The sequence below is a fragment of the Furipterus horrens genome, unplaced genomic scaffold (genome assembly GCF_987537825.1).
Source record: "Furipterus horrens unplaced genomic scaffold, mFurHor1.1.pri manual_scaffold_13, whole genome shotgun sequence".
Classification (NCBI taxonomy): Eukaryota; Metazoa; Chordata; class Mammalia; order Chiroptera; family Furipteridae; genus Furipterus; species Furipterus horrens.
The window spans coordinates 21,989,771-22,006,660 of NW_028327183.1; the positions used below are offsets into that span (position 1 = coordinate 21,989,771).

At 39.2% G+C, this 16,890-nt stretch overlaps 1 protein-coding gene across 1 annotated transcript in view; it reads right to left on the reverse strand.

Moving 5' to 3' along the window:
- The window catches only part of ADAMTS18 (ADAM metallopeptidase with thrombospondin type 1 motif 18), a 135,754-nt gene that overhangs the window by 66,231 nt on the left and 52,633 nt on the right, over positions 1 to 16,890 (reverse strand). The window contains exons 4-7 of the mRNA XM_090259515.1: positions 5,996 to 6,278; positions 3,512 to 3,705; positions 2,784 to 2,867; positions 1,075 to 1,234 (exon numbers count right to left, since the gene is read on the reverse strand). Coding sequence (XP_090115641.1) covers positions 1,075 to 1,234; positions 2,784 to 2,867; positions 3,512 to 3,705; positions 5,996 to 6,278 — 721 coding nt within the window. The remainder of the gene's footprint in view (positions 1 to 1,074; positions 1,235 to 2,783; positions 2,868 to 3,511; positions 3,706 to 5,995; positions 6,279 to 16,890) is intronic.

Consider the following 16,890-nt stretch of genomic DNA (forward strand, 5'->3'; position numbering starts at 1 on the left):
GTCATCAGTTGATCCTCCCAGCAACCCTATGAAGTCAGTCTGAATATTGTAATTCTCATTTTACATATAGGATAATGAGTCACACAACATTTGATATGCCTTTTCTAAGTTTATTATTTGGGTCAGAGCAGCTGCTGAAATGATAGCTAAACCAATGGAAAATGGGCACTTAAACAGTAGTATTAGCATCCAGGCTTAAGGCTTACTTTTTAAGAAAACACACATTCTGGTCTATTTCTAAAGCGTGTAACATGAAAATGCCTAAATAATGTGAAGGGATTGAATTCATTTTTCTCCTGTTCACTATAATGTGATAAATATTCCTGTTTCCGAAAACTACTTCCTACCAAGAGCAGTTATAAAATCAGTCCTTGATTGTATCTTGAACTGCACGATAGTGGTAAATGTCTTTCCTCTGAGTTTTGCGTCCTCATAACCAATTAATATTAAATACATACTTGTGAATTGACCTTGCAGTCATGATGTGAGGTCACCTGGGGAACCTAATGCAGAGGCATGTGTCATGGGTGGCACCACCACCCTCAACATCAGTACTGATCTAGATGACAATCAATTCATTAAAACACTTGTTGAATTCCTACTATATGCAGTGGAATACATAATAAAATACAGTATTGATGTAAAAGATTTAGTGCTTACTCAATATCTTGTAAAAATATAGAAGACCAAGTCCCTGAAAGGTCAAGTAATTTTCTAAAGGAGACATTGCTACCAAAGAGCACAGTTAAATACCATGGAGACCAACCAAATTCTCTTCAGCTATCCAGTTCTGTAGTCATGATGCTTACAGAATAAACCACAGCCTGTCTAGTTAAATAATTTACCTCATGCCTCAATGAGCATCAGTAGATTTAAAGAAAAATACAAAAGAAACTCCATGTTGAGTTCAGTTAAATAGAACAATATTCACCATAGGGTCCAGCGAGGATACCCTACAATTTAAATATTAGGTCTCCTTATTAATGATCATAAGAGCCACCCACCCAATAGAAAGATCCCATACTGCATTTTCAGCTAACAGGGGTGTGTGTAAAACATCTGTTCATACAATACCTAAAGTGTCACATGGCTCATTCTTCCAGGAACAAATGTCAAATCCTGTGAGTAAGATGGCGTGGTCATGTCGCTTGCCATTCTTTCCAGTGAGGGCAGACTGCCACTGACAAAAACTATTCAAGGACTGGTCTGCATGATGGTTGATCAATAATCCTCCCTATGGGAAACCCACACAAATCAGAGTGTGAATTTGTCTCAGAGATGAGAACGTTGAATCATTCCATTTCTACAGGCAAACAGAAACAGCATATTTCTAGGGAGAGGAAAAAACTTGAGCTAAGGTTGATGAAAATTGGTTAAAAAAAAAAAAAAAGACTAAAAATTATTTCAGGTACATGCTCATGATAGTTAAAGTAACCAGAGTTTCAGTAGGTAGTTTATGACCAATTATATTTCTATAGCAAATAACCTGACTGATTAGGAACATCTTTGTTCATTTCTTGCTGGTGACACCTTTACAAAAGTATCACAACTTTTAGAACATAATTACAAATTAATGGTGATTAAATTCAATGCCTCTTCAACAGAGCATGATAAAGGTAATGAGTATAGCTTAGTTATTGCTATCTCAAAATTTCCAGTAAAGGGCTTGGTATATCATAGGTTACTATCAATCAACCAACCGATCCAATGAAAGTTCACTGAATAGATGACGAAACAAATAGTTATAAGATTCTAAAGGGAGAGGTGGAATCTACCCTTAAAATAATTATTTGTCAAAATGTTTGCTTAAAATTGTTGACTAGGGTCAAGCTGAGGGTTTTTAGAGAAGATCTCCAATTATGAGTGAGTCAGGCTGCTGCTGGTTTTGATGTCCCTGAGCAAAGTGTAAGTCATAGGTTAAAGACAAGAGTGCCTCCCAAACAGCACACACCCTTCCTACCTTTCTAAAAGTCCAAGAATCATTTGACAAATTGTTAACCTCTGTAGCCCAACACACCTGGGCAATTAGATTAATTTCTGTTTTGTCTCTGACTCTCTGCTTTATACATTCATTATTGGGGCTACAGATAAACAGCCACAGGGGACTTTTAAAATAGTCTGTAATCTCCATCTAGAAAAATACAGCCTTAACATCAAAACACTACAAAGCAGAAGTGGCATGCAACTTTATTATATGTTCTGCTTTTATACTTGACCCCATGCCTTTGTCTTGCACTGCACTGCAATCGATTAGGGGTAGTTCAATATTCCTTGTTTATTCTCTATAGCACCCAAGAGCCAAGATGATGTTGGGGAGACAGGAGGTTTACTACAGAATTTTCTGATGACTTTTTTCAGTATATTTTTAAAATATCTTTTTGCATATACCTGTTAGTTATTGCCCAGGATATACAACTTATAAAATCCAATTAATCCTTACATTTATTACCAAATGCCCCTTCCTTATGAAGCCTACATAATATTTATACTTTACATATAATGTAAATTTGTATTTTACATTTGTATTTAGATTACACATGCATATTTAAGCATATTTAATGTGTCACTGTCTATATATGCATATACTACATACATTTATGTATAATTATTTTTTGATTTAGTTACTTGAATATACAACCCTATTAGATTGTACCTTCCTTGAGGGTAGGGTCAGCATATTTTCACATTTGAATTTCTAATGACAAGTAAGTACATGACTGGCACATAGTAAGTATTTAATAAGTGTATCCTGAATGAAGAAATAAATGAAGTTTGCCACTTACAGGTTCTTCTTCCAGAAGAATGAGGCTCACCACCACAATGTTTATATCACTTCCAATGGTCCCATCTTTAAACAGGCTGGAAACCTGTTAGATCAAATGAAGTCAGAAATAAAATAAACAAAATCTGAAAACTGCCAAAAGAGAAAACCAATGAGAAATATTAATATTTATAAAGGCTTTAATTTTACCAAATATATTATAATAAAGCCAATTTCCTCAAAATTCAATTTTTTCCAATAAAATTGCATACAGTAGTCCCTCTCTATATTGCAGTTCATTTATCGCAGCCTCACTGTATCGCGGGATTTTAAAAAATATTATATTTAATTATTTATCGCGGATTTTTTGCTATATCGCGGGATTTTGCGGTACTGTATACATATGTTGTTACAAATTACGTAGGTTTAAGAGTGTAGAACATGTTTAAGAACATAAGTAGTGTGGAAAAGGTTAATAAGGGAGTGAGAAAGGTTAATAAGGGACTGGGAATGGTTTATAAGTGTGTGGGAAGGGTTTAGAAAGCTTTATAATATATATAAATACTAAAATAAATGCCAGGTTCCTACTTTGTGGATTTTCACCTATCGCGGCGGGGTCTAGAATGTAATACCTGCGATAAGTGAGGGAATACTGTATCTACATCCACTATTCAACCCACACAAGGCAATTCTCTCCTTTCTAGCTGTTTGGAGAGCCTGGAGGGTTGGAGTCCAGACAGCCTCCCTTACCATGTTCATGACCGTGAGAATGTACGTGGTGACATTGGCCTTGCCATGCTTGTCCACCATTTTCTTGTCTGCAACCACAAGGGTTTCCACATTTAGGCCCTTTTGTGACTTCCCAGCTGACCTTCTGGGCCGCCCTGCGCTCCCATATTCATCAAACCTGAGATAGGTGTCCTCTGTGGGAGGCCTGGGGGCATCTGCAATGAGCGTAAGAGAATTTGGAGGGACATCAGTTCAGAACATTTGGGTGAGAGAGACAGAAATCTAAACAAGGGGAGAAGAAGGACTACAGAACCAACACTTCACTAATCTACTAATAAGTGATGCCATCAGCGCCTATCCTGGGGCTCTGCACCTAGTCTGTGGTCAAGAAAGATTCATTCAACAGAAGTTTTGATGAATGGGTAGGTGGATAGATGGGTGGGTGGATTAGTGGATGGATGAGTGAGTGGATAGGGGGATGGGTGAGTGCGTGTGTGGGCAGATGAGTGGGTGGATGGATGCGTGGGGTGGATGTGTGGATGCGTGGATGAATGGATGGGTGAGCAAATGGGTAGATGGGTGGGTGGGTAGATGCATGGGGTAGATGTGTGGGTGGGTGGATGGATGGATTCAATAACTCAAAAATGCTCTAATGAGTAAAAGAAAAGCTACAATTCAAGTGGGCCTAGAAAAATCAATTTTGTGAGAATAGTTTTTAAAAATAAAAAACGCTCATTTTATTTTATTAATAAAAATATCTGCAGAAATAGACATCATTCTTTGCATCTGAATTCATGATAACACTTTATATATTACTTCCTAAATAAAATTTTTAAGTATACATCCTGTAGAACACCACGCATGTCTTACACTCTTGTTTCATCAACACAAACTTTAATGTAGCACAAAATAAATGATTAATCAGGTCTTTGGCCTGATAGTGACTTAGTTATAGGGAAACAGCATAGTTTGGTTGATATTTAAGAGCATAAATACTTTTCAACAGGTAAGGTGCGGGCACCATCTTAACAGGATGGATGCCACCCACAGCCGGTGAGCAGAGTCCTAGACGTGCCTGGTGGACCAGGCATGACCTCTTCAGAGAATGAACAGTGACAAGTCCAGGGGTGGCTGGGAAGGGAAAGGGCATTTGGAAAGCTCGTAACAGTAACTGTGAAAAGTAATATAAAATTATTTCGGTACTTCAACAACTGGTACAATGATAATAGTGATGTCTACTCTCTACAGAGAGAAATTAAAAGAGTAAACGATTTAGATGTAGATTTAAAACCTCAGGTTGGCTACATTGATAAGTGACCTTGAGTTTAGCTTTCATATTTCATTACCACTGTGACTATCATAACAATTATTAATACAACTATTATTACAGATCCATGCCAAATAGATGTCACTAAAAGAGGATATTTCAATAACACCAATACAAAAAGTAATTAAAATGGTAAAAACACGGTCTTTCATTATTGCTCCCAATCAACATGTCAGTGGCAGAAGTGCCCGTCCTCCTGGGGGGAACCGTCACTGGGTTGCCTGTCCAATCCACTTGCCATTCATGGTTACTGAGCCTCTGGAATGTGGTTGGTGACAATGGAGTAAGTTAACTTAATTTAATTTTCATTTAAAAAGCAATATTTGATTCAGTTATGAAAAACTGTAAGCATGCTTGGAACAAATTGAACATGTATATCTACTTTTTCAACCTTAACTTTTATGGAATCTAAATACAGATTTCTTCCTTTCTGATGAGAGTGAATCATCTGAGTTGAAACTGTGCTCTAAGTGCAAAATAAATACTAGATTTCCAAAACTTAATATAAAAAAATAATTTGTTACATTGATGACGTGTTAACATGGTATTTTGTATGTTATTGGTTTAAGAAAATATATTATTAAATATATATTAATAAACTTAATTTAACTATTTTTAAATTTTTTAAAATGTGGCTGTTAGAACATTTAACATTACATGTGAGGTTGGCATGACTCATATTTCTCCTGGACATTGCTGGTCTGGAGAATACAGAAGCCTGTGCCTGGGTCAAAAAGCCATGCCCAGGGGTCCAATTAATTCACTGCCACCTGCACTCAGGTGCCAATATTCTTGTTTCCTGGGAAGTTTCTCCTTCAGACCCTCAAAACGAACACCCAACCACACCTGAGGATTCAACTCTGATTTCTTTCATTACTGGGAGATTGGGTACTTCTCTCGTGGGCACAGAGATAACATTGGAAACTGTGACTAAAATGTGGGAGGTGCTAAAAGAACAACAACAAAAAAAATCATATAAAAATCTTTCAAGTTTATCCAAGAAAAATTGAAACTTGATCCCCTAGTGTTGGCCTGACAGGAATGAGGTCTGGTCCATCTTCAAGGCTGATTTCTGGGGGTGCCATTCTTATCTGCAAAGTCGGCACACCCAAGGGCACTGAAGAAAACCCAGCCAGGGCCCATATAGGAAGAGAACAAGAAAAAGTTTCCTTACATACATTTCTTGCGTCGTCCACAGAAATGCTGCTTCTGCACCCTTCCGTGGTGATACTCTCTTTCTTGACTCAGGTCCCTGTGGGGAGTGTGTCTTGGGGTATGACTGGGATAAATGTGGCTGGAGCCTGGGTAGCCATGGTAATGCTGGACCATCTCCTCAGCGGTCCTTTTGTACAGTACGTGGGGATGGTGGCCTGCAGGTGAGCTGTAGTTGTGTTCCTGGGCCAGCAGCTGAGGTAATGGTGAGATGAGGAATTCATTTCTTCGTGTCCTTATGAGACCTGACTAAAAAGCCAAACACAGAAGAAACATTAATGATCCCAGGTATGCCTTTATGTGTTGATTTTCAGCAACTGTTTATTGGCTACTTCCTGTGTGCCCTCACTTTGCTAAATGCTTGACACGTATCATCTCATTTTATCTGTACCATTAGCAGTTGGAAGTCTTATCACCCCATTTTACAGATGAGAAAACCAAGGCTAAGATTGTAAGTGGGAAAGCTAATACTGGCACTATGGGAAAGGAAAAAACAATTCCCTCTATCTTTCTAGGTTATTGGCTGAGATCACCCCTGTAATAAAAAGCAAATTAACAGGAGAAAAACAAATAGATGTTTAATAACATGTATACCTCCTCTACACATGGGAGATAACCAGGAGAACTGAGTAACTCCTGGAAAGGGCTCAAGTCATCCCCTTAAATCTGTTTTATTACAGGGGCATCTCAGCTAAGAACCTAGAAGGTGTAAAAAGTTGGCATAACAGAGCCAGAGAAATCACTCCAGAGGAACTGCTTACATGTCCTGCTCCTTGAACCTTTGCAAAGTTTGTACTGGACAACATAACCTTGGGACTGAGCCAAAGCAACATTGTCTTATAAATAATGGTTTGTAAAACTAACAGGAAAGCAGACACCCTGATCACAAGGACTGTTGATTGTGGACTCTTCTTCTGAAGATAGAATCAGTCATCAGCCATGTATCACTAAAGAATAATGCAACCTGTTAGCACCAAGAGAAACGTCTTTCCTTTCTTCATGTAATCATTTCCCTTCCATTTCTCACAGATATCCCTTGCCTTCCCCTGTAATCAGCACACAGCCTGGGTTTCTGCCTGCATCTGCACCCCAGGATTGCAATACTGTTATATTATACATATGTGTGTGGCCTCTCCCTTTGGCTTTTTACTTTTAGGTTAATAAAGGATAAAGAAAAAATGACTCTTCCGCCCCGACACATGCTTAAGGGAGTTGGCACACACTTCTTTCCCCTTACTCTTCTCCCACAAACTGACTTGGCTTTCTGGTGCTCACTGCCTATGTCTCAGCTTAAACAGCATCGCCTCAGACCCTGTTTAAAACTCCCCACTCCCCACTTCTGAATTATCTCAGGCACGGACCATTCGCTTTAGTCTGTCTTCAGTGAAGAAACAAACAAAATGCACCGTTCTCTCCACCACCCCCGATGTACAATTTCATGTACGCTGTACAGTGGCATCCACAGTGTGTGCCACACGTTAGCGGCCAATCAATATTGACTAGTCTAAAAACATTTATTGGATAAGTGAGTTAAAGGGACTCAGAGTTGGGGGGGGGGGGTCGGTGTTGCTGAGGGCATGCCAGATCCCCCAACCCCCCACTTTCCAGACAGGGAAACCAGAGTTAGGAAGGGACATGTTCAAATTCACTCAGAACTAAAAAACAGGAGGCTGAGTGGGCCCAGTGTGTTTGTCCCATTATAAGATGAGAATTGTTTTTTGTATTGCTTCCTCAAAAGGGAACTTTTTACTCTGCATTTGAGTTGCCTACAATTCTCCTGCAACAGAGAGGCAAAAGGAAGCTTCCAAACTGGTTAGTCCAGTTAAGGCACTGAAGTGGTTTGAGCCTTTGATATGCCTTTAACCCAGCTAGGAAGTTACTAAGACTGGAGGGCTTTCAAGGATAATTCACTTTTTTTTTTCTTTTTCAAAAATAGTTAAATCTTTTCACTGTGTTGGGGACTGTAACTGGTGACCCTTGTCTACATGCAGCTTAGACGAGGTGAGGGCCCTAGTTAGGGAATGGGGGACCCAAATGCCACCTGTGCTTCCAGCTGAAGTTGGCTCATAGGGTGGCTGTGAGGTTTAAATCAGGTCCCAGGGGAGAATAAGCAGAACCATCTGGACCTGCGATCAGACCGAGGGGACAAAATCTGACGTTGCTAGGCCAAGAGTGCATCAATTCTGATAATGTCCTCAGTTCTCTCTAAAGCACACAATTCTAAGAAATTGAAACACAACTTTTTGCCATCTGCATCTACAGACATGGAAAGGGTTTAAACAGATAACTTGGACAGGTCTTCACACGTGGACACAGACTTTGAAAAAAAAATTTATATTCAGGATTCCCTGTGTTGTTGAAGAGCGAAAATCTCTTATATGTTGGGAGAAAAAAAAAAAGACAGATGTCAACAAAAACCTGTCATTTCCCATCCATTCACTGATATTATTACCATCAATGGGACTCACAATAGAAATAAGATGTAGAAGGAGATTTATGTTTTCCAGATTCATATAGCCAATAATCTTCCTTCAAAAACCTGAAAAGCCCAGTCTACCTGAATTTAATCAGATACTGACAATATCCCCAAAGTTTTCACAGCTTAGTGAGAGAAGGGGTCATGAAGCTAATAAGAGCCACCGAGTGGTCTGAATTCTGTAGTGGTTAAGTGCCCCTTTCATCCTTTCCCTTATCTCCTGGGGAAGTTTATAAACCTCTCAGGTACTCAAGTTCCTGATTTGTAAAATAGGAATAATAATAGCACTTCCCTTAGAGGACTTTTAGAGGTTAAATAAGTTAATATTTTAAGTGCTAAGAACAGCACTTGGCACAGAGGAAATACTCGATACATGTTTATTACTGTGAGTATTATATTTGATTATTTGAGGGAACAAAGCAAAGAAGTCATGCCTCTATCTAACAGTGTATTTGTGTTATAATTTCCCCTTCAGTTGGACCTGAAATTCTGGGAAGTGGCATAAGGGTTCTTTCTGTTTATTGAGAAAAACAATGAAAGAACTAAACAAGGTTTGAAGACCCAAAAAGAGACAGATGAATGAAATTCTTGCAAATGTAATTAAAGATATAAAGACAGAGGAGAAATCATAATTCCTTCTTTTTTAACCTTGGATTATTGCTTAACCCAAGTATTCTAGATTTCAGTTTTGATTTGTTTGTGGGATTGTTCTGATGGGGTTGAGACAGACAGAAGGCAGGTAGAAAGGAAATCACTAGACTGCTCCCCTTGACTCTATTTGGATCCATAATGTTCATAGGTCAAAATGTTTAAATCCAGCTTTCATCCATTCTGAAGACCCAATCTCTTACCCACCTGCTTTCTCCTGAAAAGAGGCAGCTTCATGAGGAAAAGAATACTTTTGATTGGCTTTAAAGAAATAAATGGATGGTTACTGCTGGGAGGAAAGAAAGCAAAGTAGACTTTCTGGGAGATATGGCAGAATGCACCATGATTATGGACCAGAGCTCTCAAATTCCACGCTAGCCATCAGTTCAGACGGACAGGTAAAGGCCCACCCCCTCCCCATGAACACCTGAGCAGATCCCTCCAAGGCTGTTCAACAGCTGCTCACTGAGCACTCTGCCCAGGGTACATGCAGCTGCATCACCGGCAAAGATGTTTATCCAGGTGACCCCTGACCTCAGCTAGGCAGGTAGTCTCCGTGCACTCTCAGTCATTATGGCTTTCTGAGTCACACAGATAGTGATGGATTGGGGGTGGGGCAGTGGCAGGGGCAGGGGGAGGGGGAGGGGGAGGTACACAAAGATAAATCGTCTCAGTCCCTTCTTCAAGGCACTTAACCTATAAACTGTCTATTCTGGTGTAGATTATGCCATAGTATCTCTCAAGAGATATTAATAATGTACTGATGAAACTTATTTATTTGGCTAAGTCACACTATTTCTATTGAAATAAATTCTTGATTACTTCAACAGCCCAAGTCTCATGAGACCAGAATACAGTGGCTCACAACTCAACATCGGGCTGAGAGGTGTGAGCCGACTGCGTCCAACTCACAGCTGTGCCCATTCTCTGGAGGGCGTTTACTTCTAAAAAGCGCCTCTTATTTTTCAAACAGGGTATTAATACAGAAATGGTTGGCATGTTTTTCATAGCATATTATATAAATTTTAGTATTAATTTCAAAAAGAATTAAATCCACAAGTGCTCAAAATACACAGTATTCATAAGCAGTCAAAAATCTACGTTTTAACACATAAACTAATCCAAGTAGCTTAATCGTGACCAATAGATGTCTCTCTCCTTTTCTCCCCACCAAAAGGACAGTTGGTCACTGTTTCCTATGCACCAGACAGTGTGCAGAACATTCTACCTGCGAAATTTCATCTGACTCTCACAGCAGTCCTGTTTGATAGGCCCTTTCATTAAACTTTCTGTATGACAGGGCCTTCCCTCACCCTTACATACACATCCCATTAGGGTTGAGGAAAAGTTCCAGAAACACTATACTGTAGAACTAAAAGTTACTAGGAGAGAACCTGAATGTTTTCATTAAAAAAATTTTTTTAAAGGTAAAATATATGAGGTGAAGAATGTGTTCATTAACTCAATGGAGGAAATCTTTTCAAATGTAGGTAAATTCAAATCATCGCATTGTATACTCCAAATGTCTTACAATTTTATCGATTATACCTCAATAAAACTGAAAAATAAAGAAAGGTTCCAGAGAGGATATGCCTTTTTTTTTTTGGCAAAGTAGGTTAGCAGCCCAGATAATTGACTCTTAAGAACACTTCTGGGATGGCTTTAGCGTAAGTGTTAACCTGTCTACTTCCTTTTACTGCCATTTCATATGGAAAGGAAGAACACGGAGAAACCCATAAACTCAGATCTTCTAGAAATAAAGGCTGGGGGTCAAGCGATGCTAACGTCAGACTCATCCTTTTGGCTTTCCCTCTCCATTTTCTCACCAACGGAAGGGTGCGCAACAGCGTCAGTCACTGAGAAAGCTTCTCCGTGGATCTGGAGTTAACTGGCTCAGCTACTGTCTGGAATGTGGCCTTACTGGACATTACTAAGAGAGTTCAGACTCACCCTGCAAGGCTCTGGTTTTGCCCTTCTTTTGTATTGAAAGTACTTGCAGGGCATGGCGAGGCTATTCTACTTGGCAACAGCCAAGGCACGTCCTGTGTGTCAGAGGTCTCAACAGATGTTTGGGAGAGGAATAAGTGAAACCCCATCTTTTCTGCCTCTCCAATAGCTAAATATGCCCTAACAATCAATGAGGGTAGATGTCAAAGCTGCGTGACCCTTACCAGCAGTCTGGCCATGAAGGCTTTCTGTTCTAGGAAAGACTAAGGAAGGAGCTCTTTGACAGTCTTGTATCACACAATCGTCTCTGCTCCAGCCTTTTCTTGAGAATAAGATTATTTCAAGGGAAGCTTAGGGAAGGATATCATTTGGAAAACACATGACTGCCATAGAGGCTGTTGGTTTAGTTGTGAGGGACCATGTCAAGATTGCTAGCGTGTCTGGATTTAATAGAAGCCAGACTTTCCACGAACTTCACATGAGACCATGCAGCCAGCCTTCCCTCCTAGATCATTCCAGGCTTTGGTGCTGTGTCTGCTAATAACAGCCCTCCTTCGTCTCATGTCATGTCAACGTCCTCTGGAAGGGGGGGGGGGCACATGGTACATGTCTGGGAGGAGACAGTCATAACTCATACCCATCAGAGTTGTGTTTTTAAATGTCAATTTCAGAATCCAAATTTGTGCTCCCAACCTCAAATTTCCATTTTCTCCAAATAATAAATATCTTACCAAATGCAGTATTATGCGGTCAACGATGTTGACAAATTTCAAAATACAATTCATCTCTTGAGCTCCTAACTCTGCCCTTCCCTGGGTTCTGATTCCAGTTTTGTCATGCATCACCCCAGCCCTAGCATAAAGCAGTGGCCCCCTCTCTGGTCTCCCTGTGGGCAATGCGTACCCTCTGTTGCTCTAGTTATTCTTCTACAGCATCACTTTAAACAGGCCATGTTCATGCTGACTTATTACAAGAGCAGTGCCAGAACAAGAAATATGCATTTCAAATAACATTGCAGTCCAGCTCAACCTAAATCCAGCCTCTAGTCACCTATTCATCTTTTACTCCTTTTCACTGAATCTCAGGTACACTGGCTCCTTCACTGTTCCATCAACAGGACAGCCAAGTTCCATTCCAGGACCTTTGTGATTGCTGTTTCCTGTGTTTCTAGCAGAGATTTTCAGGGGCACTGATATCTCTCCCCTTAGATCGTCAAATAAAAAAATGAAAATAGCTAACACAACAATAGTCATCCTGTGTGAATGAATCAAAATTATGCCTTTTTATTTATTTTTTGTCAGATTGGCAAAAAATACAATATAATTTTTGTTGTGCTTCGGATTTTTAGTAATTAGTTTATGTGTGCCATGTGATGAAAAGGTTGAAAATCAGTGGTCTAGAATGTTCTTTCCCCAGATACCTCACTGCGTTTAGATTTTTGCCCAAAGGTCAGCTCTTCAAACCACCCTATAGACAAGGCAAACCCTGATATTCTCCACGTCAGTCAGCTGCATTTTTCTATAGAGCCCTTATTGTTACTCGGCGGTGCATCGTGTGCTGTTCGCTTGTGTGTCTCTCATCCATTGCACCTATTCAATCCATAAAACCTGGGGCTTTGTGTCTGTGTTGCTCATTTTCATATGCCCAGTATTTGGGGCATGGTGGGTGCTCTGTAAATACTTGTGGAATTAATGGTGAATGCTTGGTACTAAGGGAGACATAAAAACAAGCAAGATATTGATACCTGCACTTAAGGACGTGTACACTATGGGAGACAAACATAACCAAGTAACAAGATACATTATATGCTTTCCTGATTCATCATTCTGATTTACATGCCCCCTTGAGTAGGCTTCTTTGCCATCCTGTACTTTGCCACAGCACTTATCAAAGGGCTCTTTTATCCTCTCTCCATGTGATGTAAATCCTTGCAAAGTGGAGATAGTCTGTACCTGACTTTGTGCCCTTGGTACTCAGATGGCATTGGCATGACACTTAAATCATCATGAATCCTATGGGAGTACAAAGTCAGGGCAGACCACCCCTGAGAATAATATCAAACTCTTGTACAGAAAGGAACAGCAGAAGGTTTTGAAGAGAAAAGCAATAAGAACCAATCTATGTTGTGGAAAACTGGCTGGACCCAAGTTGTAGGGACTATCTGCCTCCTGTAACAGTGAAAGATAAACTAATTTGACCCTATATTTTGCCTGGTATTATAGTGAAAAATGCCAAAAAATTTGGATAAGATTAAAAAATTATATAATAAGCACTCATTAGCTAACATTCAGTTTGTCAACTCTTACTATGCCATACTGGCTTCAATTTTTTTAAAGAGCCTTATTATTACAGGTATTCAAATAAGAAAACCTGAACTATCAATACAAAAATAAATGGAAGCAAATGCTGTGCTCATGGATAGAAGAATTAACACCATTAAAATGTTCATACTACCCAAAGCAATCTATAAATCCAATGCAGTTCCTATGAAAATACCAATGACATATTTCACAGAATTAGAACAAATAATCCAAAAATTTATATGGAACTACAAAAGACTCTGAACAGCCTCAGTAAGCTTGAGAAAAAAGAATATGTTGGGGTAGCACACTATTAGATATCAAACTATACTGCAAGGCCATAGTAATCCAAACAGCATGGTGCTGGCATAAAAGCAGACACATAGGTTAATGGAACAGAATAGAGAGCCCAGGAATAAACCCAGGTCTCTGTGGTCAATTAATAGTTGACAAAGAAGGCAATAATATAAAACGAGGTGAAGACAGTCTATGCAATAAATGATGTTGGGAAAATTGTACAGATAGAAGCAAAAAATAAAACAAGACCGTATTCTTATACCATATAGAAGAATAAACTAAAAAATTAATGGCTTAAGTACATAAAACTCCTTGAAAAACTAAAAAATTAATGGCTTAAGTACATAAAACTCCTTGAAAAAATCTCTGACATTTCTCTTAGCAATATATATTTTTTCTCCTATATTTTATCAGACAAGCGAAACAAAAGAAAAAAAAATGGAACTATATCAAACTAAAAAGTTTTTGTACAACAAAGGGACCCATCAACAAAACCAAAAGAAAATCTACCAAATAGAAGATATTTGCCAATGATAGATCAGATAAGGGGTTACTATCCAAAATTTATAAAGAACCCATACAACTGAACACTGAAGAAAAAATCCAAATACTTAATGGATAGGACCAGAATAGACCCTTTTCCAAAGAAGACATACGGTGGCCAACAGATACATAAAAAGATCAAAAATATCTCTCAATGTCATTAAGTTTCAGAGAAATACAAACTAAAACCACAATGACACCTGTCACAATGGCTGTCACCAATAAATCAACAAACTACAAGTGTCGGTGAGAATATGAAGAAATGTACTGTTGGTGGCAAGGCAGATTGGTACAGCTACACCAATCTGCATTTCCAGGAAAACAGTATGGAGGAAACAGTATGGAGGGTCCTCAAAAAGTTAAAAATAAAACTTCCTTATGGCCCAGGGATTCCACTTCTGGGTATGTCTTCAAAGAGACCCAAAATACTAATTTGAAAGAATATCTGCAGCATTATTTCTTGCAGTATTATTTACAATAGCCAAGATATGAAAGCAACCCAGTGCCCATCAATAGATGAGTAGATAAAAAATGCTGTGGTACATATACACAATGGAATATTACTTAGCCATAAAAAAGAATGCAATGTTACCATGTGGGACAGAATGGATAGAACCTAAAGGGTATTATGCTAAGTGAAATAAGTCAGTCAGAGAAAGACAAACACCATATGATTTCACTTTATGTGGAGTCTAAAGAACAAAAGAAACAAAACTGAAACAGACACAGAGAACACACTGATGGCTGCCAGAGGGGAGGGAGGTTGGGGAACTGGGTGAAAAGTGTGAAGGGATTAAGAAGTATAAATTGGTAGTTACAAAACAGTCACGGGGATATAAAGTACAGCACAGAGAATATAGTCAATAATATTGTAATAACTATGTATGGGTCCAGATGGATACTGTAAATATCAGGGGGAACACTTTGTAAATTATATAATTGTCTAATCACTATGCTGTACACCTGAAACTAATACAAAATAGTATTGAATATAAACTGTTATAGAAAAATATAAAAAAAGAAAAAATAAACTCTCAATATCAAATCAATTACATTGAATACATAGTTTCATATAAGATTAGTATCTTTTGCTATCAAAAGTCTTAACTCCTTGCTATCTGAACATCAAAAACCGATACATTATTGTTGCCTCTTGCTATTTAAATTCTCACTATCCAAATTGATTTGATTCCTGAGTTTGGACAGGGAGGAATTTATGTAGTTGATGCTTAATATACATTTGCCTAAAATAGTGATATTTCTAGGAGGAACAGCTGACCCGGGTCCTGTGATTCAGCTGGAGCTGCATAATAGTGTCTGTCTCATTTGCAAGACTCTGGAGCAATCAGTTTGGAGATAAACGGCGGCCCTCCACTCCCAGGCTGCTGCCTGCTGGTGCGCTGCATGAGGAAGACATGTGTTTATACTTGTGTCTCTAGTGGTGATGGGTTATGTCAAGCCCTCCACCCTACCCTGCCCTGCCTACCTTGGAACTGACAACATTCATTTTTTAAAAAGACAGCTGGAGCGGGAAGCCATGCCAGTAACCAGCTGTCAGAGATGGGATGAAGTTCACCACGTGGCGTCCCCCCATTGGGTAGCTGCCCCGAGGGGCTGGGTGACTGACTGGCCTTCCCAAGCCCTCCCAGGCATAGTGCAGAGGAGCCAGAGATGAACACCATGTTGGAAACAGCTGGTCCCAATTGTCCTCGGTTATTTCTCTTCTCCTGCCCCTCCTCACTCCCTGCCTTAAGGTAAAACCAAGGAAAATAATCATAGGATTATGGGAATGATAGCAATTAGGTACTCCATTCCCTTGATTTTACAAAGGAAAGAAATGGGATCCAGAAAGAACAAGGCAATGGCACCAAGTCTCACAACTGCCTAGCCGCAGATCATTCTTGCCTAGCTTTTTTTCTTGCCTACTTAATGAAGAGATTAGACCTGATAATTTAAGGGCTCACCACTTCTGTAATTCTATTCTTTTTAGGAGTTGGGATGGCATGCAGGTTGCTTTCTGTGATGCAAACACAACTTCTGCACAAGATGGCAAGCTTGCGTGACAGCTGGTACACACGCAGCAATAAACATGTTTCTTAACGGTGCTATGTAGTGTCAGAACACAGTTAGGGGCCTTAGAGCCATCTTCAACCTGGCTCAATATCAGGCTTAGAGATACAAACATGTGTCCCCAACTCAGACCTTCACAGTCTAAATTTCTAGAGTTTGAAAAACAGTCTTCTAGAATAGACTACAAACTAATGCTTGTAAGCCCAATCTGGCCCTTGGCAGGGTTTCCCTCCCCACCCAGCTTTACAGAGGTATAACTAACAAATTAAAATTGTATACATTTAAGCTGTATATTATTCTTTGATATATGTACACAGTGTGAAATAATTACAAAAACATCAAACTAATTAACATATCTATTGCTTCACATAGTTGCCATAAATTTGCATACGTGGTGTGGACATACAAGATCTTCTCTCAACAAATTTTAAGTAATACAACACAGTTATTCTTTATTTATTTACTTATTTATTTATTTTTAGAGAGAGGGGAAGAAAAGGAGAGAGGGAAACACTGAGGTGTGATAGAATCATTGATTGGCTGCCTCTCACACACACCCCCTGGGTCCACAACCCAGGCA